We start from the raw sequence: 27,363 nt of genomic DNA, 5'->3' as shown, positions 1-27,363 counted from the left end.
TTTAGATAGTAGTGAGGTTACCAGGCAGTGAGAAATTAATGTTAGAGACAGCAGTCTATGTACAATGCTGGCTAAGAAATCTCATCTAAAGGTAAGAGTGCTACATGTAAATTAAAATTTCAATCTCCTCTTTGAGCCTTTACATGTTTGAGTGTGTGTTTTTTTCTTTATGGGAAAACAATGTTTTACAAATGTTCTAGGGCAATGAGAATTCTGAAATCTTTTTTGTTCCCGTATGACTAAAGAAAAAATGTCTAATATTTCGAAAAAAGTGCACATTTTCATTAAATTTATTTAAGTGAGATCACTGAAGAATTACTCTTTTGACACAGTTATTTATGTAGATGATCTAATAAATTTATTAATATAACTTAAAGGATTAAAAGTTAATACTAAAGGAATATGTTTTGGAGCTTTCAAGAATGTGGGGAATAAATTTATAAACTTGAGAAAACTTATGATTTTTTTATAACAAATATTATAAACTTTATTTTTAAATTATATAAATTAGTGTATTTAAATTGAAATAAAAATATTAGGCAAAAATATGTATTTGTAATGTATACTCTTAAAATAAAAATTGCTATAAAAATTGTGAATGACAAAATGCAATTGTGTTTTTTAAAAAAAACACTATGTTTACAAATGACACTCACGAGACCAAAAATGTAGATATAAACAAGCAAGAAGATAAAAAATAGAATTAAAAAATAAGATTAAAAAATTTATGTCAAAATCATTATAAATGAGAAAACAGATTTTTGTTTTAAACAATGTTAATAATAAAATATTGTGATTTTGTTGTTACAGTTGCCGTTATCAGGAAATTCTCTTGTGAAGTAATCTAAGAATTTTGGACAATGTAAAGAATAGGAGCAGAGCAACCCAACATCTAGATATTTATGAAGGATAGTTCACTGTTTTAGGTATCAGCTTGAGATCTAATTTCATTGTCAATCAAACAATCTCTGCTATTATATTAAATAACCATTGAGATTGGCAAGAGACTTAGGGGTCTTGAGTAACAGACATTGTCATGATGATATGCGGCTTAAAGTGAATTAAGAAACAAATGATGTGGTTTGGGACCAGGGAATTAGAAAACATAAGCCAAAGGGAAAATGCAGAAACCACAGATTGGTAGAAGTTACAGCCAATTTTCTTAATAAACCCCTTTACAATAATGTCAGACAAGACACATCAAGCGTCTTTCTTTTAGCTTCCAATATGATTAACTTATAATGAGATTTAATTTATAATAAGTATTATATGTGAGACATGCAGATAGATTAGAAACGGGAAATAATGTTGATTAGATTAAAAAAATAATTTTGAGGAATCTTAAAATCTTGCAGCCCTGTTGCAATAAAAATAGTTAACCACTGAAGAACAGAAAATAGTGATCTGACATGATGGATGAACAGGTTGCTTAACAAAAACTGAGCAGTGAATATTGGAGGAGAACACGGGGCTTATTGAAGATGCTACGTTCAATATTAGTAACAAGTACTTGACCACGGATAGTGAAAATGGGACTGAATAGAAAGACAAATACGAGATATATTACATACTGAATCAGATGGCCACAGCTAATTCCAGAAGGAGAAAATCAAAATGATAATGTCAAATTGGCAAGCTTTGGTAGCAAAAACTATGACAGTGGCAAAAGTATTCTGAAAATAAGTAGAAGTCAGTTTTTTTGACAGAAAATGCTGAGTTTAGTTTTAGTCAAAATAAAGTCGATGAAAGTTATGTATAATAGTACTCAGTATCTGACTGGCCTAGGGTTCTCATGAGCAGATGGGGAACTTTTCAGTCTGGGAGTTATCAATTTGATGAGAATTACTAGATGCATGCAAATGAGCGTGTTCTGCAAGGGAGTGGATATAAATTAAGAAGTGCAATAGGTTAGGACCTAAATGTTAACTCCCAGAGTAAAGGGGAGGATGAGAAAGAAGTCAGGAATGAAAATGCAGGAAGAGTGTTAAGAAAAGAGGTAACAACATCTACTAGACTTAATGAAATTCTAAAAAGCAAGAAAAGGTAAAAACATCTTGTGGAACATAGAGGTCAAAGATAAAGAAAATGGCTAAAATCCAGTTAAACCTGATTAACCATCACAGGCATCTTTCAAATTCCTTTTCTAAAGCATGAGACCCAGAGTGGTCAATCAATATGAGGTATTATAGACTGTTCTATTAGTGCATAGCACTCCTCAAAACTAATATGAAGGAGTGGTAGACAACACTTTACAGTGTATTATTTAGTTACTTACAACTTATGCTTACAAGAAGGATTGGTTAAAATTTTCCTTTCTAATGCTGTTCTTGTCCATATTTTGATATGGAGATTACACCAGCTTCATAAAATGAATTGAGGTATGTTTTCTCCTTTTCTATTCTCTGGAACTATTTGTAATAATGGAGATTATCAGTTCTTTGAAAGTTTGATTAAAAACTCATTTATAAAACCATCTGAGCCTAACGCATATTTTTCAAGGAGAGTTTTGACTGCACATTTTGTTTCCTTAAAAGTTTTCACAATACTTTGAGTTATATTTTCTTGAGTCATTTTGTTGATTCATATTTCTAAAATACTGGGCATTTGTTCTAAATTTCTGACATCATGGTATATTATGATTAAAAAAACTAAACTATATCTAAAGTTATACTTTCCTTTCTATTTCTAATATTTAAACTTCTCTTTTCATAATCAAGACATACATAGATGTGTCTATTGGATTTATTTTTTAAAAACTTACTATTGAGGTAATTGATTAACACAATATGTTTTTAGTTCTTTTTTGCAATTGCTCTTTTTCTTCCTTTATAATTTCTTTTCTTCTCCTTTTTAATTCTGGTTTTTTTCTTATTCCTTAGATTAAAAAGTTTATATTTGACTTTTCATGTTTCCCAGCATTTTTATTTCAAATCGCCTGTCTTTATTCCTCACAATTTTTTTTATTGAAAATGGCATTATATATAGTTCTAAAGATTTTATAATATTCACTGTGATTTTTCTTTAGAGTGTTGATTATTTAGACATGTAGATGTGGCTTTTAATTTCTTCGATTATATTGGCTTTGGTTTATGTTATTGATTTCTAATTTTATTAAAGAGCCAGTAAATTACCAAGATTACTCATTAATCTTTGAGTTCAGCAAGGTGATATCTGAGTGATATTTACTATCATAATGGTTCAAGATAAAAAATATAGAAGCTTGGATCATAGTGACGGGCTGGGAATGGAAATAACTGGAGTTTTAGGAAGGGCATTTAGAACTGAGATGTTGTGACTGGAGTTTTAGGAAGGGCATTTACAACTGAGATGTTGTGACTGTAGAAGGTGAGGATAAAGGAGGAGTCAAGTGTAACTTCCATGATTAATTCTGGCTCAAACAAGAGGGTGGATGGTGTTACCATTTACTGAGATGGAAAGGTTGAGAATAATAGCAAAGAATGTGTTCGGTTTTGTACAAGTCATTCCTGTCTTGCCTGTGAAATATCCAGTAGGAGATAACAACAATGTAATAAATATACACAGCTTGAGGTCAAGAGAAAGTTCATGTTAAATATAGAACTTTTGAAGTCATAAAGGTATAGAAAGTCAAAACCATAATAGCGGATCGAGTTGTTCAGAAAAAATTCATAGAATAAGGGACAAGACTACAAGCCTGAGTGATTCTAATGTTCTGCTAGAGGAGAAGGAGTTGGCAATGGAGACTCTAAAGTCAGAGATAGAGAGTTAAGAGGACTATGGTATCATAATAGATAAGGAAATGGAATATTTTGAGGAAAGGGGAATCATGAGGAAAGAGATGTCATTTATAATGAAATTAAGAAGAATAATTGAAAACTATATCAATACTTAACATTTATTATAGGAAACTGAATTATAAACTTATGATTTCCAAACCAAAGTCCCTATTAGTATTATTACTAATAATACTACTATAAATAATAGAGATTTTAATAGTTCAGAAAACCCTATGAAATGTACAGATTTTATTGATAGGATTGAATGGAGCTGTCAAATAATTAAGTCTAGTAACACTTGTAATAGCAAAAACCATGTACTGAGTACCTACCACACTCCAACAAAAGTGATAAGCACCCTATGCAAAGTGTCCTCAAAAATGTTGTAGTTTCCACCTGGAGCACAAATAGTTCAAATAAATAAATGCCTCCTTTAATAAATGTATCTGTAAATCTCTCAATTTTTTTTTGTGATTTATAGTTTGGCAAACACTTTTTACATTGTTTTACTTAATTGTCAGTGTTGTGAAAGGAAAAATAACTCTTCACATGTCTGCTTTAACTCATAGAGAAGGACATTTCTGTCTACAATTCTAACTTCTTTACCGTCTTTCTGGTTTATGCCCATAGGAAGAGGGGCTGCTCATTGACTGAACATGAGTCAGTGACCAGCTCATATTTTGTTGGTAGCAAGATCTCTTCTGTAAGAAGTTGATAAATATTAATATGCTTTTCTAGCATGAGGCTACTTTTATTTTGCTTTAAATAACAACCAGGTCTGGAATTTTCTATCCTCTATCTTTAAATTTATGAAAATATGGGGCTGTTATGTAGAAACCAATGGAAATGTGCAATCATGAGAGAAGGATTCTGAAAGTCATTATTTTCAACTAAGATATTTTTTAGTTGATGATAGTGTTAAAGGAAAGTTGTGATAGCCCTGTATATGTTTTAAAGAGCATGCTGAAGAAAAAAAAAAGTGTAATTTAATAGATCCACTTAAAAATAAAAGCATTACGAGCTCATTCCTTAAATTTCAAAGAAATATTTCTTTCACATTTACTCTAAAGTAAAAAAAGTAGTATCGCATCTCTCAATCAGAATGTGAATTGTCAATAAGAAACACTCATTCCTTATTTAAATCTGCTTATGTTAGAAAAGTCTTCAGGAAGCCCCCTCTAGTGTCTGAAGGATGCAACAGCTCACTAGCAAAGGATTTGAGAGAGACAGTGAATAATTTAGTGTCTACTCTAAAGTGGCTCACAGGGACAATGATGACCATCAACTCAAGTTGCCATTTTGTTTATGAATAGGAAAACTGAAGGCCCAGAAATAAAATGGCTTGTCTAATTCATGATGAAATTCAATGGTATATCGAGTTGTAGAACTCAGGTCTCTTAACAACCTACAGACTTGGATTTGGCTCAAGAAGACTCAGAATAGAATAAAAGCAAGGAATTTGCAGGATGAATTTGAAGGGATTTTTTAAATCGAAAGGATATAGAGATAAAGGAAGAGTCATTGAGACAAAGGAAAAAAATAAGAAAGTTAGCAAAAAGAGATAGAAACTACAGTTCTCTAAAGAATAGGAATGCAGACATAAGAGGATCAGGATGAGGAGGTTAAAATTTATAATACTTGAGAGTTCCTTGACAGGGGATTTGAAGAATTCTTAAAATGATGATATGCAAAAATTGGATTTTGTTTGTGGTTTTGAAGATAAGATCATTAATGAATTTTAGCTGCTAATTTCTCACTAAAATTTGTCACTTAGCAAGTATTCTCTTATTCTTGTCAATAGAGTTTACTGTAATACAGAATATGAAAATGTCATAACAAGGCAATAGTCTTGATTTCCTGCCCACTCCAGTTCATAATAATAATCTGCCAGTGAGGTTGTTAGTTTTAAAAAGTCACGATGTATTATCTTTAAATAAAGTGCCCAACTTTTGGTCTCCCCTTCCTTCCCCCAGAATGAATAAAAAAGCAAGTCTTCTCTCAAGAAATACTATAAGAACTATCTCTAAAAATATCAATTTGAATTCATTTGTGAAAAATATTCAACCATTTCTTTTTAATGAGCAGTGAATGTGAGAGTGTACTGTAAGGGTAGAGATGTGTATCGAGGAGCTCATGGTCTGGAGGGTAAACACAAAAGTACAAAGGCTTGGAGATGGGAACATATTGTGTTTAGTATCTTTCAATTCTCAGCCTTTTCTTTGTCTTAGCAATTATGAAATATGATGCTAGAGCATTCCAGAGGCATATTCTCAATATACATATCTCCAGGTACTAAGGATAACCAATGCATGAGTTCCTCCTCATCCATAATACCAGTGTAGAAGGTCAGGGAACAAAGAAGATATGATTTGAGTGGGACTCGGACAGCCATAAAATGTTTTAGATAAAAAGCTTCCACCTGAACAAACTGTGAGCATCAAATTAAAAAAGTGTTAGATATGCTTGGGGAATAGCATGTAAGTGGATGAGAATTCTTAAGTCTATATGATATATTTCATGGAATCAACTAACGAAATTCAATATTGGCTTGTTTACTCATTAATTTAGCCATTCTATGCCAGACAAAAATTGTAGGAACTTGGAGATATAGAAAATGTCCTTGCTTCTATTGAATCTATTATTAGCCACTCTCATCATTTGCATCAAATTACTGTGAAGTCCTCTTTAAAAATAAAGACTTCATAGGAATTTCATTCTCTTCTTCATCTTCAATTTTCATCATCATTGTCATAAATAAAGGTAAAAACCTAATAAGCTAAAATATATTTAGAACCCAACTTGTGCCATGCACTGTTCTTAGTACTTTTACAAGCATTAACTCATTTTATTTTTACAAAAAAACTTTCATCATTGGGTAGTCCTATTGGACTATACCAGTCCAATAGTCAGAGAAATAGTCAAAGCATCAAAGCATTCCTAGCAATGCTTCCCCACCTTACTTTCAGCAAGTTTCTGTATTTAAGGTGGTATATACAATATTGTATGATTCCTTTTTTGAAAATATGAAACATTTAAGTGAATCTCATAGAGCTATACATATGAAAGTTTTATAAATCTAATGGAAATGCCATTTAACCTAAAATGTTGTAAACATTTTCCAACCAGTGAACAACTTTATCTGGTTCAAGAAATAGAATACCTACTAGTACAGTACATGGAAAGTGTGATGGGTATACCCTGGTAGAAGAGAAGACACAGAAGGAGATCTAAGTTCGTTCCCATTGCAATTCTGCCCTTATGGCAAAAAATATTTCCATCAACATTCCATTTTCCTCTTTTTAAAAACACAGTGGTATAATCAGCTAATCTCTAAGCTTCTATAAAAGCTCCAATTGCATCAAATATAGTTGATAGTTTCAACTCTTACCACAACTTCTTTTTCTCCTCCTTATTCACCATTCTACCCAGGAGCATTCAGTTATTTGTGAGAGGGACCCAAGTTTAGCAAATTATTCTGCAAATGATTATTTCAAAAGCATGGCTAAAATAAGTCCTATACTATATTCAAGAGGAAGAGATCAAAAGCTTTGGGACAGCTTTTGTAACTCCACCTTGTCCCATTATCTGGCAATAATCCATCATTCTTTCCAGTACTTTGCTCACTTATTTTTCCTATGCCTGCTCTCTGACTTCACTAAGGTTTCTAGTGTCTAGACTATTCCATCCTCTAAAATTTTTTCACCCTCTTGAGACATTTTTTCTTTATGAAGGAACACTTCTACCACTCCTTTATCAAACCCTTCAAATCTGTTACTACATTGAAGTTCTTATAAAATTTTTCAGCAAACCCTCAAATGTTTGGTTGAAGATCAATCAAAACATGCTTTTGAGTTGTTTTCCATCCCTGTGCTGCTGAGCACATAATTCTGTTACTACAGATACATGGTCTTTCTCTTTATCTGAATCACTTATGCTAATGATCAGCTCCTTCTTTCTCTCTCTTCTGTGCTAATTTTCAACCTTCATAGCTTTCCACAAGCCTGTGCCTGTCTCTCATTGCTTTATTTTCTCCTTTTTTTAATAGAGAAAATAGAAATTATCAAGTAGGCACTTCTTCAATTTTCTATCAAAAGGTATGTAACATCAATTTCCTTCCAAATCTTTTTATCACCAATTACTTGTTTTTCTCACTGAAATTCTAATCACTGGTCTTTCTCTGGATGCTGAATCCTACATTCTTTCTGTCTTCGAGGATACTTATTTTATTTATAATTTTGCATTTGAGTACACTAACTTTATGATTAAAAGACTAAGTGTTATTGGTATACTAATTCTTCTAAAAATGGCACATAGATTCAAGATAATTCTAACCAAAATTCGAATAGTCTTTGGTGAAAATTGTCAAGCCAACATTAAAATGCAAATGGTCAATAGCCCAGTCTTTTAAGATAAAAGTTGTAAGATTTCAAGGTGTAATTTCTAGTGATTAAGACAGTGTTGTACTGAGGCAAAAAAAAAAAAAATGGACTCAATTATATGATCGCTTGATTTGTCATATATGACAATGATGACACTGCAGTGCAGTGGAGAAAAAGAACAACTGTTTTAATAAATATATTGGAGCAATTAAATATGTATGTGGAGAAAGATGAATTCTAATCTTTATCTCACATGATACAAACATTATCTCAGATCGACTGAAAATATAAATGTACAAGTTAAAATAATAAAACCTTCAGAAGAAAATATTTATGAAGGAGAAAAGATTTGTCTTTATACATTTGGGGTATCCAAACATTTTAAAATATAAAACCACAAAGGAAATACTGATTGATTGAAGTATTTTAAAATTCAGAACTTTGGGACATCAAAAAAATACCAATAAGAGTACAAAGGCAACTCACATGGTAAGAAAGGTGTTTTTGTTTAGTATGATGTAAATATTCAATACACTGTTGATAGGATTAATAAATAATACACAAATTTGGGGTGTGCATCATTAAATATTCAGTTATTTTAGAAACTATGTATTAAGTGCCTAATAAATGTAAGGGACTGTGTACTGCAATCTTTAATTACATTTATTCTTCACTATGATTATGCAGAGTATGCAGTAATATATGTATAAAGACACTGAGGATTTAGTAATTTGTTCACAATATCACTTCTAGCAGGAGACAGAGCTGTGAATTAAACCATAGTCTGAATTCAAAGTCCAAATTTTCTCTATAATCTGTCTTAGTTGACTTAATTCAATATTTAGATTCATGCATATTTTGTTATCTACTCTGCAGATATAGTACATCTTAAATTTTAAATAAGAGATTTGAGTATCATTTTTATACCATAATTATTCAGTGGTTTCTTTAATTTGAATAATCTAATGGGCTAAGTGAGCTTGAGGCAATACTAAAGAGAAAGCAGGAGGGGAAAAGTTTAGAGAAAAGAAAAAGTGGGGAATCCAGAAAATGTTCCATGTAAGGAGACATTGAAACACAAAGGCAGACATTTATATAGCCCGGAAACAGAAGAGAGATATTTCTGTGTCATGGAAGGACTGTACTGGCCTAGAAATCTAGAGAACTATATCCAAAAAAGAGCTCTGCTAGGGTCTTGAGTGTTAGCCTGGAAAAGTTTCATGATCTTTCTCCTATTTAGTTTCTCTGTCTATAAAACAAGAGAAATTAACTAAAGGGTGCCTAAGATTTCTTACATCTTTGGAATTAAATGAGCCTCATTGTATCTACCAAGGGCTGCACAAGGGCAAATGACTTTGCAAGTGAATATCAAATTTATGTACAACTAACACATTTCTTTTCCATTTATTTTTCAAAGTTATTGATTGGTTATGTTTCAATCACTGTTTTAAAGAGTTAAATTTATTTAAATCAATTTTTTTTTCTATAAAATTTAGATTTACTTCTACCAGGCATGTGTTCTACATTCAGTTGTAGAGAGTTTAATATTAGGCCAATGACACTAATTCAGTGCCACATGTGACTATCTTGGCCCTTTAACGTACACTCCTTTTATATATCCACTTTACATATAGGATTCTTTAATGTAAGAGAATGCATTGTGCAAATCTCTGGGCCACAGTTGAAAAATAAATAAAATTGTGGATCAGCCAAAATCCTATAGAGGGCAGCATGGTTTTAGCCGACTCAGTATTAAATCATTTTTTGTTGAAAAGACCATAAGATTTTTTAAAAATAAAAGGTGTAGAGATGTAAGGCCTCTGATTATAAAGTAATGTGTAATTATTGTAAATTATTTGGCCTATCCCAAAGTAAAAATAATTTTTAAATTACTGATTATCTCCAAGTCCAAACAGAACTATTCTCATATTATGTATGCTATATAATTGTTTTCAGATTATGTAGGTCTATATTCATATTTTCTTAATGCCTTATTTTAAGATTTTTCTAGTGTGATTAAATTCTTCATATGTTATTTTTAATGGCTGAGCAAACTTCCTTTATAGGGATACATATTAATTAAAACTAATCAGCTCGTGATGGAATATTAGATAGATTTTATATTTTTACGGTTAATGATGTAATAAACAATTTTATTTAAATTTACGTATTAATTTCTGAATATTTCTTTATCATATGTTCTTAAAGTGGAATTAATAGGTCAGTAGGTATTAACATGTAAATATTATTTATATCTGTCAAACTGTTGTACAGAAACATACCAATTTGTTTGTGTACTAGCTTCAAAAACATTGAATTATACACTTAAATTTTTTTAACTAAGAAAAATAGTATCCCATTTAAATTTATTAAATAAAAGATGCTTGTAAAACTAATAGTCCAGAACTAAATATTCTAAATTATTTCAGAAAAATAATTAGGAATGGATTATGGGCAAAAAGTGTAAAGGCATTACAAAGGTCTCCTGAGAGAAGCTGAGGAGGCTAAAGGAGAGAAAAGTGAAAGTACTTTTAAAATATCATCTTATTGGGGTAGAAAGGAAGAATGAGGAAATAGAATGCTTCCTGAGGTAAAAAACTCAAATCGACAAGAATCAGTATATAATTTAGAGTTTCAAAGCTTTGGCTAGACTCAGTTTATCTGGTTTCAAAATTCTGGTTCCACTGTATTGGATTCCAAATTAGTTAGGTATGATAATTATATCTACCTTACAGGATTGTCCTGAGGACTATATTAAATCATGCAGATTTTTATATGTTCTTTACTATAATATAGATTATATTGTCTATAATATGATCTAAAATAATATAGATTATTAACACTTAAAATATGCACATAATCTATTCAATAAATATTATTATTTACTTTCAGCCAAATTGTGGTATAGAAATGTATCATAACACAAACATCAAGAAAAAAAGGCAACCATGAAATAATGGAAAAATATGGTACAGTTTACAAATAAACAAGGTGACAAATGGAATGAATTCCAGCTTAATCAAACAAAGAAAGAAAGATAAGGAATGAAAAGATAGCAAAGTTAAAAATAGTTAAACCAAATAAATAAAAGCAAAATAAAGTGAAAGATAAAATGTGGAGTGAGGAATTTTTAGAGCAGTAAAACTATTTTATATGATACAGTATTGGTGGATATACACTACCACATATTTGTCAAACCCATAGAATGTATAATTCAAAGAATAAACCCTAATGTAAACTATGGCACTTGGTTAATAATAATACGTCAATATTGTCTCATCAGATGTAGCAAATGTACCACCTTAATGCAAGATGTTAATAATGTTAATAGTAGCAGAAATTTGGGGAGGTGAGAAGAGGGTGTATGAGAACTCTATATTTTCTACTCGATTATTCTAAAACTAATAAAAATAATAAAGTGTAGTAATTTAAAAAAATGTAGTAACCTTTGCTGAATTAATTATATGTATTAGTAACAACAGAATTGTGTCAACTGTACAATAGAATAAGCCTATTTTAGTTTTTAATGTTTATTTTTATATTAATATTTCCTTAAGATATTAGTGACATGTTAAAAATTTAATTATATATATATTTTAAGCAATACATCTACATTGTTTTATAATTCCAATAATACCAAGAGGTAAACAAAGGTAGATAGTATTTATGTCTTATGGATTAAAAAATAGTTGTTGAGTAAAAAAAAAGAGTAATTCCGATTTTCTAGATCTTGAAAAGATACATGTTCATCAAATAAAATGAAAATAAAATTAAAATTATTCTTCAAAAAATACTAAAATGTAGCAAACCAAATAAATAAAAACATAAACAAATCATTATGTAAATTGGAAATGGACTAAAATATCCCATAAAAGACTTACATTCTTAAACTGTATTTTTTAAAAAAATTCAGTTCTATGCGATTTATGAGAATCAGAATGAAAACAAAGTAATGAACATGTGAAAGTAAATGCAATTGAGAGATGGACAGAGAGAAGAGAGAGAGAGAATAACAATATTATATCAGAAAGTAGACTTTTGGATTAAAAGCGGTAAACAGGGTATAAAGTGAGATGGCATGTATTAATAAAAGGCACACTTTGTGAAGAAAATATGTAGTCATAGACCTTTGTATGACACTCAATACAGTAACTAAATATACAAGAACTATATATTAGAATACTGGCAACTTGATGATAATTTGAGTAAATTTAAGCATTTTGTGAACATTATTTAATCCTCACCATCATAACCTTATGAAATGGACACACTTATCATCTCTATTCACAATTCAAGAAAAGTACAATAATTATACATTACTTTATACATGTGCTGCTTTGTCTTCCCTGTTGCTTATTTCCCTTTTCTTCTCCACCTGTTCAACAACTATACTTCAGTCAAGTCTTTGGTAAAATGCCATTTTCTCAGGAAAATATACTTGACACCTCAGTCTACTCCTACCTTTCTTCCCCCAGTTCAGATGGGTCAGGAATATGGATTCAACACTCCCAAAGCACTCTGTAATTTCTCCTTAATTGCACTATCTCAGTTTGAATTTACATAAATATGTGCAATATTTTCCCCCCTAGAGTATAAACACCATAAAGACAGAGATTATGTCTGTTTTATTCATTTTTAGTTAGCCCCAGTACTTATATAATGCAGCGGGAAAAGGAACTCAGCGTTTGAATGAATGCTGCTCACATTCGTTAAATAACTTTTCTGCTTTCTGTCCTTTGATGGAATACCTCCAGGGATGGAGACCCCACTGCTGTATAAGGAAAAGTATTTCTTTTTTGACAAGTCTATTAAAAGCACCTTCGTTCAACTATTGAACATAAATCTGTGTCCCTGTAATTTCTCTCATTTTCTCTTTTGGCCTCTAACTTTACATAAAATATGTGATTCTTGTGGGTCATTGATTACACAGGACTTTCTCTGTCTATACATACATTTGCAACTAGAACACAGGCACATTTCTAGTGCAAAAGGAATAGTGCAAGCTGATGCCTGTAGGGAAATGGCTGATCGAAGGAGAGCAAAAGATGAAAGGTCAAACTTTGTTCCACAAAGAACAAAAGTAAAATACTTAACTTGTGGTTTACTAACCTCAAAGAAACGAAGTATTCAGGAATTTAGTTTTGACATTCTTCTCTTCAATTGCCCGCTTTTTGGACTATTGTCTCCTTATTTTCTTTTTATTTATTAAATTTTACATTTTATCCAAGATTTGTCATCTACTTTCACCGTGTATTTTTTAATTTTCTGGAAATCCCGATCTGCTCACAGTCTGAAGTCTCCACAGCATAATCAAAGCATAAATGTGGGAGGAAAGTTCAACGTGATGAAATTTAACTTTCCTTTGACCTCTGATAAGTTATGGCTCAGTATAAGATGACCCATAAGGGTCCTGTAGCCAAGGTCTCTCTCTTCCCCCGCCCCCCCTTAAATCTTAAGCCCTTAAGACCTGAGCTGGGCTCAATATCCTCTCACTAAATATGCTTCTGCTACTTACCATGACTAGTTCTAAGGACCTAGTGTCCGTGAAATGAAGAAAATGATGCGATAAGGATGGTAATAAGAAGCAGAGATCCTACTGTACCACAAATGTTCTCGTCCACTGCTGCCTCATCCTGTCTTCCAGATCACCCTTCATTCTGATGGAAGTTCCACTAAATATCAGCAAAATTATCCCCATCTAAGAAAAGGCAAAATATTCTCTGTCTCTTTAAAGATTTGTATGAAAATTAATTACAAAGGCAGACTTCTAATAGCAGACTCATGTTGAATTGTCATTTCCTATCACTGGAAATAATTTTAGGGAGCATATCTTTTTATTACCAGTGTAGGATGAAATATAAAATATTTGAGATTACTATAATCCAATCTTCTTGTGAATTCCTTTAGTTATCAAAAGCTCACTATTCAGAGTATCAAGTTCTATTTTACATAGTCCTGAGTTATAAATATCTCTTTTTTAAACTAAAATCTGCCTTTTAATTTTACCTACTATAACTGGTTCTATTTAATCCCTTCAATACTTTTAATTTGAAGATTATAATCATAAACTATTTAATTTTTTCTATATAAAAATTTAATTTTCATTTTATCATCTTTTTATCTTGTGTCAAAGCCCTACTAAGTCTTTGTAGTTATCGGTGTTTTGGAGCAATACAGTATTTAAATAAAATGGCTATTTTGCTGTAAAATATTTTTTTTCCTGTCTGTATATCTGTAAAATTTTTAAAACAGTTTTTAATTTGTGGGGTGGAAATAAATAAAGTGTTTTTGTACCCCCACTTCACCCCGTTTTCTGCAAATCTGAATAAAAGTAGAAACATAGAATATTTGTTTTAAACAATAGACGGATATCTCTCCCTACTGTTCAATTTGCTTTAATTTTAAATATGTCATTATTCCATAAAATATATCATTCTAATCATATATATAATTTCACATATATTTTTGATAACTTTTTCTGATTATTAAAAAAAAAGTGTTCCTTGTAAAATTTTGGGCAAATACAGGAAGATGAAAATAGAATCATAATCACAACACTTCTCTTAAGAAACAATAAACATCATTAACATGTTAATATATCTTCCCCTTGTTTTTTCACTTGTGTGAATATACTTATGTGTACTTTAGTTAACCTAATATTGTTTGCCCACATCTTTAACTTTTTAAAAAAAGATTTTCTGTGGCTATACAACCCATTCTATAGATGTAGTGTAATTTATTGAAAGAATTTCTTATTATTGGATATTTAGAAAGTTTTTTACAAATATTTGTTAAACTGATATGAACAAAGCTATATATCATTCCTGTTCAACTTTATTATTTTTATAAATTGATTTGCTTTGCTGACTTAAAGTATTTGAATATTTTAAAGTTCTTTAAATATATTTTTATATGGCTGAATTTTACATATTTTTTTCCTTATTACTATGTTTTAATACAAAGCATACAATTATTTTTACACACACACACACACACACACACACACACACACACACACGACACTATAAGACTCCCTTCTCTCCTGAGCTAAGAAATAAATAAGCAAGAGACCCAAAGACAGATACATGAAAATAAAATTACTTTTATCACTTAAAAAAAAGTTTATTGCCAAACATGACTTATATGTGTAGCTTTAATTGGCTTCCTAATATGCATTGCTGAATAATACAGATTTACGTGCCCTATTACAGGTGAGCCACACACAATTCTATTTGGGACAGAGCCTTTCCTGAAGCCTTCTTCAGGGGAATGAGAAAGAATGTGTCATGTAGATGCTGACATTAACGTGGGGAACATGTTTTTATTCCTTCTTCCAATCTCACCAGTCAAAAAAAAAATCTTTTCTCATAGCTAATCATTGCTCCTTTATAGAAAAAGGAGGAGTGGAGAATCTTTGTTTCCCAATACCTTTACGCTCTACCTGTAAGTTTTTCAAGGTAGTGGGCTTAATCAGTCTCCCAGATATAACCATATGTATGTATGCAAACATATAAATATGTACACTTATATACATCTAGATGGATACTAAAGAATACACAAAGAATAATTGCTAATAATTCTTTTTTAATATTCAAGTTCTGTCATATGCTATGTTAGATTTTACTAGTCATAGTCTAGGATAATAAACCATTTCTTAAAGAGTTTAGTCAATTTGCTTGCTTGTCTTTGATGCCCTCTCACCTATAAACAAAGCTATTGACATTTATTTTTCTACTTAATTTTATTGGCTATGATTTGGTCATACAGTGATAATACTGCTGTTCTAGAGGTAATAGCAGGAAGGCCTCTGGTTGAATAAGAAAACAAAACAAAACAAAACAAAACAAAACCTTATCTACATCGTCTTTACCATAGTCCTCTTTTTCTATATTTATAGAGTATTTTGAAGTTTTACTTTATTACTAACATGGCACTTTATTAAAATTCTTATGCTTCTGTTCATTCATCCAAATGTCACTTAGCATTATTAATTTCATAGAAATTATAATTCTCTGTATTTTTCTCAGATTGTTTTTGAATATATAAATGTTTCTACTGGATAGAAGTTGGCATTTTGCTTTCTCTTTATTAAAACAATATGCAAAAATGCTTGACTAGAAACATCCAAAATAGCAAGTAAGTTTCTTTGATTTGATTGTAAATAAGGTCTTTCTCTTTTTTGTTTAATAAACTGATATAATTTTCTCAAACTTTTTTTTTTTCATTTTGTTGCCAGAATTCACAGTTTAGTTTCTTGTATACATCTTTGTTCATGTAGAAATAGTTTTTCACCATGGCATAAGTTATTATACATTTGATGGTTACTAGAGGCTATACTGATAGTGGTGGGTAGTAGGCAATCACAGCAACAAGACAGATTTCTACATATCATTCTGGAGAGATGAAATTCAAAACTATGTCTCGACAAACTGAACGTGTCATAATTCTCCAGATATGCTGAAAAAAATGCAAATTTTAAATCTCCCAATGTCAATCATTACTGCACTGAATTTTCTCTAAGGGTTATGTTTTTCTTTACCTATGTGAAAGCAGAAATATTATCTTTTTATTGCCTGGAGATTCAGCTGTTGAAACTATGAGAAAAAAAACTATGCTTGTAAAGAGAATTTAAAATTGCTCTTTTATTATATATTCTACTGAATTCACTAATGAAGCAATTGATTAAAGTGTCCTCCAGGGATGAAATTAAAGAACATTCCATATGCCAAGCTATTTATCTCCTTGGCCCACCTCTGATCACACCCTACCTTTTTCTGTTTGCAGGCTTGGTTTGTGTGCAGGTCAAATTACCTTCTATTTTGTTATAACTTTGCCCTGGCAGGAGGCACTGCCCTGATTCAACAACTGGGTTGTTATTAGCCACCTCCCCTTTAACACCATCACTTTAGCCACAATACAAGAGGCAGTTTTTAACTGATCTTATTGTTCATAGATAAAAAATCATCTACATGTGTTATAATTACTAAGGAGTTACACTTCTATATTTCAAAAATACAAATAATAAATGGCCAAAGGATTTCACATTATTGCTTACTTGACTTATTTTTCAAATCATAAATCACCAAACAAACAAAGTAAGGCTTATATCTAAGCAGTAGATCTTAAATTTTAAAAAATGTGCTTATATCAGGCCTTAAGAATTCGGAAATTTTTCCATGAGTTTATTATTTCAGGAAAGCTTTATCTTCTGATTTATGTTTAATTGTCAATAGCTCTTGACTGTTTAACTTTAGGGATTCTCTGCCACCATATACACTCCCACTTCTACCAAGCTAAAGTAGTTAATGATTTATGAAACATTTGTGTGCTTAAAATCCATCAAAGACTCTAAAAAAATATTTCTAGCTCTCAAGAAAAAAAAACTTGTTTTATAAATGTTTCTGTCATTTTCAGTTATTTTTAACAAGCAAGGCACGGCAGCATATATGTTTAAAGGCAGTCCTCAACAGCTAACAATAATAATAGCTACTATTCATGATACAGGCAGTGAAATACAAATTTTCGAGCATTAGTGGTCAGTTTTTTAACCTCTCAAATAGGTATTTCTTAATTTACTAGAGGCCCTAACTGAGGATTTAGAGATCATGATAATATATCTCTAGGTGATTCCATCTCAGAGAGTAGAACAATAATTTCAAACCAGGTATATTTGGATTCAAAGCCTATGTCCTTTATTTTCATACCATGTTTTCACAATTGCCAATTTTGAGTCATTTTTAGACTCAAAGCTCATTTTCAGAAGTTCACACATCTCACTTACAACAGTTTTCAGACAGAACACAACTCGATCCTCTTTGTTCCTCCCCTGGTGCTCTTCACAAAAGTAATTAGAGTTTTCTTTGCTCTGAACAAAATCATTGATTCTCACTGCCTAAATAGATTTTGATCTCCTTTCCCCAATCATCTCAGGGTTATATTCCCAAGGTATTCTTGAAGCTTCTGCAGTGAGAGCAGAGAGGGGACCACTCTATTACATCACTCACTGAATGAGTCACATTGAGTAACCCAGGCAGAATCTTCCAGGCAATCATTTTCAAACTCGGTATTATTCAATCAAAAATGTTTCTGAATAGACAGATTGGAATGGAGGGGAAAGAACTTTACCACATCTGGCACCTTCCTCTTCTTCCTTTTCCCTTCCTTTCTTAATTTTGGACACAGAGCACTTAATGAACATATGCTGTATGTTAGTCACCGTTAAGTGCTACAGATGATAAGTACAATGCAAGGCGGAATAAACAGAGGTCAAAACTGATAGCAGAAAAGGATAAAAATGGAAAAGGCTACAAAGCATAAAGGAAAAACATCACTGCTATCAAATATATAACCTTCATGAAGACTGGGAAATTAAAACCATCATCCAAATTTTGTAATGCTAATTTTTGTTTTATATATAAAAAACTGTATTTCAGAATTATCTTTAAAAAAGAAGAAAAAACAATCAGTTTACAGAAAGAACTATGTAAACCAGAACCAGCTCTCTCGATTCCTACACCATGCCTATATTAGTTTGCTAGGGCTTTTATAACAAGAACCAGAAACTGGGTGGCTTAAACAATAGAAATCTATTTTCTCACAATTCTGGAGGCTGGAAGTCCAAGATCAAGATGTCAGCAGCATTATCAGTTTCTCCTAAGGCCTCTCTCCTTGACTTGGAAATGACTGCCTTCATGCTGTGTTCTCACATGGCCTTTTCTTTGTGCATATCATCCCTAGTGTTTCTCTTCTTATAAGGACACCAGTCTTGTTAGATTAGAGTACCACCCTTTAACCTCTTAACCTTGATTTTCTCTTTAGAGGCCCTGTTTCCTAATACAGTTGCACTGAGGGTTAGAAATACAACATATAAATTTTTGAGGAACACAATTCAATCCATAAAAACACTTATCGCATAAATGGCTATAACTTGCAATAGAAGTCAGAGTCAAAAAAAAAAAAAAAAAAGTAACTATGGTGTTAAAAGTGTGGATGCTGGAGCCAGAGGTTTAAATGCAGAGTCTGCCAATATCTAATCGCGTAAACACTGGGCAAGTTTCTTAGCTTCAGTGCATCATTCATCATCCTTTAAGACAGAGACAAGAGTACCTACCTCCTAGGTTATTATCTGTTGAAATAAGAGCTGGCTATTAGTGGTAGACGAACAGTTTTAAGGATGTAAATTACTCCTCTTTCTCCTCAGGATATAGCATCACAGGAATCGTGAGAAAAGATGGCAGAAAACAAACACTTTAACTGAGAATATTAACACACCATTTTTTCTTAATTATAATAATTTATTCTATATAATAGTAGTGAAGATAAAACCGACACAGAGACAGGCACTTTAGATTCTTAAATTTGTAGTCTAATTTGTTCTTTATTGAGCACCCCATTACGTGTTAGAAATTGTTCCAGGCACTTTGTGGAGACAACAATCAACAAAACAGAAACCTCCATTCTCCTGAAGCTTTCATTCTAGAATGAACATATATCACCTTCGCATTAAACAACCACTTTTGGAGTTGGGAAAATGAGACATGACAAATAGAAAATTAAGAAAAAAGCCAATCAATTCACAATGTCGTACAGCACCGTTGATATTTATCACTGTCCAGAAAATACACAGGAACAATTTTGATTCTGGAACCTGTTGGATAGGCTTCCCCAAGTGCTGCCGGCGATCCCTGAGATGCAGGTTTGGGCAGACCGTACGCCTTGGCATCGGCCCACTAGTCCGCCCCGCCCAGCCTGGCCGCTGCTCCTCCCGCGGGCCGAAGCCGGTGTTCGCCCCGTTGGCCCGGGCCGCAGGGTCACCCGCACTCCTGACGCCCCGCTGATCCGCGACGAGTCGGCACAGGCGCGGATTTTGAAGCAGCTCTGGGCACCCGACCCGCAAGTTTTAGGTCCCGACACGGCGGTCGCCGTCAGTGCCAGTGACTTTGGCTTTGGCTGGTGTCTCCAGACCCACGTCACCAGTTTGACAGCCTTGCTCCAAATCAGAGGGCGGCGCTCACCGGGAGCCCCGAGCGTCACCCGCAGCTCCGGCAGATTAGAACTCGCCTCTCCTAGCTCCTCCCCTCAGTCCCATTTAAAGCTCCCATCCGCTTAACCAAAAAATTAAGAGTGGGCTCAGTTTCTGCACCGCCTTCTTTTACAGCAAGATGGTAAGTGAGGAGCTGGCGTTAGCTAGTCCGCTGGCGAAACCTGGGGCTCTGAGGACTAGTAAGTTTTGCAACTAGAATTTCTTCAGCTTTGGAAATAAGATTCCTCTACCTGCCAATGATGACAGGTCTTCTCTGTTGCCCATTTCCTTTTCGTCTCTTGTATCCTTGCATATCTGTCACTCTGGCTCTGTCCCTGTCTCTGTCTCTCGTCTCTCTGTCTCCCTCTCTCTCTCCCTCCCTCCCTTTCTTTCTCCCTTTCTCTCTTCCTTTATCCTCTGCGTTGTTTCTACTCTGTACTTTCTCTCAGCTTTCTCTCCCTGTACACCTGCACTCACTTTTCATTCCACCCCTTCCTCTAGATTATGCACATATTTGCAAACACTTGGACTTGAACTAGTCTAGGGGTATTTGGGGTTTTCTTCTCAGGTGTCAATTGCATAATAGTTCAGCTCTAATTCCAGTAATAACCTCAGGGAAAAAACCTACAAACATCCTTTTAGAATAAAATAGCACTTGATAAACTTGTGGCTAAATTTCTTTGGTCTGCACTGTGCAAGCTGGACCTACTTCAATACAGGACTTTTTCAATCTTAATTTACAGAGAACATTAACAAAGTGTGACTTTTTTATCTTGACTTTTTTTCTCTTCTCATTTGTCTTCTCTCTGTTTTATGTTATGCCCCCAAAAGTCTTCAAGTCAACGAAAGACTTGTAGTGGTCAAAATGTTTGTCCAAAGTTAGGCTCTGCTGAAATGAATGGCTTTTACCTGATTAAACATTGACAAATAATTAAGAGTGGGCTGTTATACAAATTAACCCAGGAAGACTGCTGCATACTTGCCCCTGCCTGGACATTTGGAAAGACTGTCTGTTTGAGGTTTGAGGAGTCAGGGGTGGGTGGATATTTTCTGGCTTAGAACCAGTGGAGACTACTTGCCAGGCAGTTAAGAGTGGCAAGATAACATTGGAAGGGTATTGAGATCAGTAATGGAAAGACCTAAAGCTTGCTGTCTCTGCTGACCAAGTTATTTTAGCTTTGATTACATATTTACTTGGAGTGGCTTTATACTCCTATGGTTAGAGTTAGGAGTTAGGAGTAACATTTATTAGCGATCTCTGGAATATATCTATGTATCTATCTCAAACCATTTAGATCACCACAGGATTCATCCAGCAGCATTTAAAGCCAGAGAAAGAAGAAAGAGACAAATGAGGCAAGTTTATAATTCAGAAAGTAAGAAACTAAAATAACAAGGTTAGATTATATGTTATGTTCTGTTCATTTCAGCCCTGGTATTCTAGAATCCTTGTCTTTCAAAGCTATTGGAAATATAATTAAGATATTTACTAGAAAGAGTCAAATAGTTCTTATGTCTTTAAATTATGAAGTAGAATTTCATTTACTTAGATCCTGGGTAGCCTGTTAGATGATTCAGACATGGCAATAGAGAATAGCCCTGAACATTTACAAATTTCGTCCATTTAACACTAGCCTGTTCTTTACTGAAAGGGCCTAAGGAAAGTGCTGGGTAAACCGAGGAGGTGATTCCTTTCTAGTAATTATATTTTTATAATTCAAAATTAATCTGGGATCTACACTTAGCACCTTTACTGATTTTGATGCACTGCATGTAATTTCTGCATCTTTCTCTTACTCTTTCCTCCCTCCAAATTCCCATCACCCCATCTCCTGGGAACCTCCCTATCTCTCATACTGAATTTCACAGAACACCATTCTGCCTTGCCAAGACCAGTACTTTGTAGGAGGCCAGAGCTATAATTGCCCGTATTCCACTACAACGTCAGAATCTAGTGTTGACGTTTCCACGGAGACCTGGGTCTCTTTCTGGGCTACTGGTCTCCTGGACAACAAAGAGCCCCAACAAGCACCACAGGCACAGGGTAAGTTCATCTCTTCTGCTTTCCTGGTAGATCTAAAGCCCTTTTCCAACACCCATCATTGCAAAGCATCATGGGCTGAAACTCTAGAAGAGGAAATGATATGGAAAGTTTAAGAAAGCCCAAAGACTCCTGCATTTTACAACCTAAATAACCTGTTCTTTATATTTGCCAAATAATGAAAAAGGGGTTCTTCTTTTTGCCTACTGGACAATATGTATTTCTCCCTATACTTTACGGTTCTTGGAGATTTCCAACTCACTGAGGAAGCTAGGTCTGGGTCAAAGTTTAGTGGGATGCTTTTGGAGTCAAGATACCAGTTGAAGCATTTCTTTTAGAATTCAGGAAAGTTTCCCTGGGTATGAGAGAGAAGCAAGGAAACATATTAAGTTAATCTTTTATTTCATAGAGGAAATTCTATGAAAGGTGTCTTGAAAGTGGAAATAATGATTCCCTTTCCCCCTTTTTTTTTTTGGCCTAAAGAAGACTTCAACTTTGGAAGGAAGTACAGTAGAACAATGAATGGAAAATTGCATACTAATATTTACCTGGGGCTCAGTAAACAATATTTGTAAATATTAAAGAAATTTCTGTATTAACACTCAAGTTTCTGGGAAAACTCTCAGATGCTTTAAAATTAAATATCTGCACTACTGCTTCTGCCACATGATTATTTTTAGAATCTGAGAAAAGACACAAAAAGCTCCAAACTATTGAAAAATCATGTATATATCAGGAAGTTTTTCAATTCTAGCTTTCTATTACAAGAGACAGAGAAACTGAATGCCCAAGAATATAAAACCAGTGTATAAAATTTTATTCTTGTCTGCTTACTCATCATTCTACTTTATAAAAAAAAATTCAGTAATATTTAAGTTTAAGTAGAGGAAGGCAAGAGTCAGTACTGTACTAGGTGAGTAAAAGATAGTAAAAGTAAACCAATTTAGCAGGTCCAAGCATAGTCTGTTTTTTGTGGGGGTGAGGTGAGTGGGTAGGTATAGCTTACTGTCAAATATGAAAAAAAAAATAAAGAAACCTTTTTGGAAAAGCATAAAAAACATACAGAGAATAACATTTGAAATACATGCGTTCGAATTACAGTTTTAAGATTTTTGTCTAGGTCTTCAGAGAAACAAATTCTAAATTACTTTAAAGTAGAAATTGCCACCACATGGAATTCTGAATAAATACTCTCCATCAGATTTAACTGACGGGCAGATATGCAGAAATTTTCATCTGGGGAAAATGGTAACATCAAATATAGAATTTTATTCTAGAGTCAAACACTGTATTAGCAAGTACTAAAGCTTAGAAAATAAAATAGGAACTTGGAAAACATGGTGGAATTGCAATGTTATGCCTACTGGAGAATTCATAAATATTTAAATGAGTTAATAATGCAGATGAAACCATCTCTATCAATTTAGCCAGCAGGAATACATGTGTTAGGAAGGACTGTGACTTCTTAGCTCCTTAAAATTCACCTCTGTAGTGACTTTGCATAATCTATAAGTATTTGTCTTTCATGGCATGCTTGACCCTTCTGAAAGCTTTAAATACTTTGTTTTCATGTGTGGAGGCAATAGTTATTTTTAGAAAGGCAATCGAACCTATTAAATTTGCTGAAATTCTTTGGTGAATTCTTTGTTACACAAAAACTGGGGTTTTCTCAGTTACCCATTTGGTGTTTTCATGTAGAATCATCTAGTGACTCGAATTTCCCCTTTCCTAACTCTTATTCGTGGGAAGAGGCTCAACTTTCTTCTCAGCTCTACAGGAACAAGCAGGTATGTACAGATTATCAAAACATTAAGACCAGCCATTTTTCATGTAGTCCATTCTTCACATTGTCCCCCGATGTCACACTACTTCTTTTTTCTTGTTAAATTTATATATTGACTTTCAGTTTAGAACCAAAGTGGACATATGTCCACAGAGTGATCAAATTTAGGTGAAAATGTCATAGAAAAAAGAAACTAAAACCAAAACAAAACAAAAAAAACACCACCAACAATCAAAATCCTCTAGAAGGACGTGAAGTCAAGCCCCAGCTTTGCACACATTTTTGTTGTGTGAGCTCTTAAATATTTTTCCTTATCTGTGAAATCAGAATATTTTTGCTGCCTTTCTCAAAGAGCTATTGGAAAGATTAAATGATATAATGAGTGTGACAATATTTTTAAACCATAAACATACATTATCACTTGGAGAAGGGATAATAATTATAAAAGTTTTTTACAAAGATTGCTTCATATCCCATGTTTTGTTTGTTGTTATTCCTGAGAGAATAGTTTAATTTAGTGGGCTGCCTCAACCTGAGGCTGAGGGAAGCCAATCCACACCTTTCTTCTCCTTTTTGTAATGCGTAAGGAAGGAGTCCAACCAAACCTTTCTAAACACCCTTTTCTATATTTAAACAGTTGCACACAGTTCATTTTCCTACATACCTTCCCTTGTGGTTACAATTTAAAAGCCATATAATCTCTTCAAACACTTTGCAATGAATAAAAAACTCCAGAGCACAAAACTGAACAATCAGGTGGTAGGTGGGTGCAGATTGAATTTAAATCTCTGAGGACGAGAGCTCCCTGAGTTTGAGTTCTTAAAACAAACAATAATAATCAGGTTTAAATAGGTTAAGGGTCAGTGGCATTATTATAAGGTTACAAAGTCAATATAGTGGAGCAGCCTTCACCATTGTCTACTTTTTACAGCTCCAAGATACTCTGGTGCAGAAGGAGGAAGAACTTGCTAGGTTGCATGAAGAGAATAATCACCTCAGACAATACCTGAGTTCTGCTTTGGTTAAATGTCTTGAAGAAAAGACCAAGGTATGCAACTATTCCCTTTATAAGGACAGATTGGTGATTTGAGATGGGAGACCATTTGGGTAAAACTTCTTAGTTAAATGTAGGAAGTGTACTAAACAATGTGATTTCAAATGCATTTATAGGATGAATGGATTTTTCTGAACAAAATATAGCACTTTTACAAGAATTTTTATGTATCATTCCTTAGAAGTATCTAGTTTGTGGATTTTAGTCATATATTACAAAAGTAGTTGCTTAAGAATCAAACACCAGTTAAGAGAATTGCTGAGACAACAGAAGTTAATCAAAAGACAGAGTAAGATGGAACATCTACCTAGTTAGATTCCATTGGAGAGGAATCACATCTGAGAGAGAGTTCTTTTAATTATCTGTTTGACTTTTGGTAAATCATTATCACTTAGAGTCTCAGTTACTTTCATCTGTAAATAGATGGGCTAAAAGATCTTTTAAGAATCTTTCCAGCTCTAAAATGTTATGAATATTACTGTAGCCCAGGTCTCTTGACTAACAGTTAGATATCGCTAATTACACTATTTTTTAATGAATATTTTTTGTTACTGTTTTAAAATGAACTATTCCTAACTCAAGGGTAAATAGCCTGTCCATAGTCCTTTTTTGTTCTTCTTCATTTCTTTGGGTTTTGTACTTTTTGTTATTTATTTGCCACTCTTGATTCTATCATCAATCTTTACCTCACATTATTTGATATTACTTAATCTAAACTGATGATGTTTCTTACTACTCTTACTAGATATAACAGTTCAGAGAAGGAAGAACACACTATATTTGATTCCTTTACTCTTCAGTTAGCTTTGTTAAAAAAAGGAGCACATCTCACAGTCATTAGCCTGGGCTCTTAAGTACAGAAAAAGAACAGTTATTAAATTAGTAAGTGATATTTATTAGGCAGTTTTTCCTCTCTTGTTCTCAATTTTGCAGTGTAATATAAAACAAATCACATGGGAGCGCTATGAAAAATAATGAAATAAGAGGAAATGGTGTTACATAGTGTTGCAATCAGTGGTTCTGTCTAGATTCAGATGGTTTCAGTGGAAACCTAGGCTGCGTGATCCTTAGCACTTAGCAAGTCACTATGCCTATGCCTCAGTTTCTTCATTAAAGGAGATTTTAATACTTTAATAAAATGAGATTATGCATGTAACTAATTTTCAATACATGATATTTGCTATTATTTTCATTACAATAATAGTCATTACTTCCCTTAATTGAAGACATAACTTACTCCTTTCAACTTTTAAATAACTTGTAAAAAATATAAATTTGAGTTTGTAGGTGGTAACTTCTCACCATGGATTTTAATTTAGAAACAGAAGCTAATCCAGTTTTGTGTGTGTGTGTGAGAAAACAAACATTTAATTAAGTTTTCTAAGGAATTAAGGTAACTGGTAAATGTTTGAAGGAGGTATAATTAGACAACAGTAAAGAAAATAATCTTGCTTTATTACCTGACTATGTATATTTTCAAATATTACTTCCCCAGAAATTGTTGTCATCGTGTGAGTTCTCAAAAGCATATGGAAAATTCAGAAAGAGGAAGAGGAAACCCAAAGAACAAAGATATTTTCCTCCTGAGATCCCCCATTTCAAAAATGCCAAGAGAAACCTGTCTAGTGAATTTGCTCACTGTGAAGAACAACCTGGGCCCCCTGTGGATCCCTGGGTCCTTCAAACACTTGGGTTAAAGGACCTCAACACCATCGATGACACCTCATCAGCTAACTACAGTGCCCTGTCCTCTCATCCCAGAAGAATCTCCAGTGCATTTATCCAGTTTCCAGAGGATATAGTCGATTATGAAAATGCCCCTACAGAGGATTTGCCAATTGATTATGGAAGTGACAGAACAATCTCTTCTCACAGCATTACCAGCCACAGGGACAATTTTCACTTCCTTCCTCACTTTTCAAATCCCCCAGGAGAGTTGCAAACTCTTCCTTACTATACTTGTGACGTGTCACCCAATAAGACGGAGATGGCATTTTCTACATCCCTGAGCCCTCACTGTAATGTGAAAACTCATTCCTTCCACCAGGGACAAGCATTTGTTCGTCGAGATGAGGAAGGAGGCTGGAAGTTTACCTGGGTCCCAAAACAGTCTTAGTGACCTCTCTTCCATCTGAAAGACTACCATGAACTCTGTTTACAAAGACCTTTCTTGCACTTGAACCTAACTGTGTGGAATACAAAAGCTATTTCCCGGACTGTCTCCTGCCATTTTAAATGTCACTCTCAATTACCCACTTAAATCTTCAGGGAATGGCTTCCAAAAATCCATAATGAAACATGCCTATTCTTCTTTCAACTAAATTTGACT

At 33.3% G+C, this 27,363-nt stretch overlaps 1 protein-coding gene across 1 annotated transcript; it reads left to right on the top strand.

The window, feature by feature from the left end:
* Positions 1-27,326, top strand: GMNC (geminin coiled-coil domain containing). Its single transcript, XM_016136336.2, has 5 exons — positions 1-91; positions 22,026-22,200; positions 23,896-23,984; positions 24,912-25,028; positions 26,530-27,326. The coding sequence occupies exons 1-5, from the start codon at positions 65-67 to the stop codon at positions 27,148-27,150; spliced, it is 1,029 nt and encodes a 342-aa protein (XP_015991822.2). The 5' UTR covers positions 1-64; the 3' UTR covers positions 27,151-27,326.
* Positions 27,327-27,363: the final 37 nt, after the last annotated feature.

Source organism: Rousettus aegyptiacus, unplaced genomic scaffold (assembly GCF_014176215.1).
Source record: "Rousettus aegyptiacus isolate mRouAeg1 unplaced genomic scaffold, mRouAeg1.p scaffold_m13_p_4, whole genome shotgun sequence".
Classification (NCBI taxonomy): Eukaryota; Metazoa; Chordata; class Mammalia; order Chiroptera; family Pteropodidae; genus Rousettus; species Rousettus aegyptiacus.
The sequence above is the reverse complement of the archived record's forward strand: the minus strand, read 5'-3'. Positions and strand labels throughout refer to the sequence as shown.

What these genes read in the sequence shown, in the direction of transcription:
- GMNC (XM_016136336.2), top strand. Translation starts at nt 65, where the DNA reads ATGCTGGCTAAGAAATCTCATCTAAAG. An exon ending in ACAAGCACCACAGGCACAGG is followed by an intron (nt 22,201 to 23,895) that starts GTAAGTTCATCT and finishes GTTTTCATGTAG; the next exon opens with AATCATCTAGTGACTCGAAT. An exon ending in GTCTTGAAGAAAAGACCAAG is followed by an intron (nt 25,029 to 26,529) that starts GTATGCAACTAT and finishes TTACTTCCCCAG; the next exon opens with AAATTGTTGTCATCGTGTGA.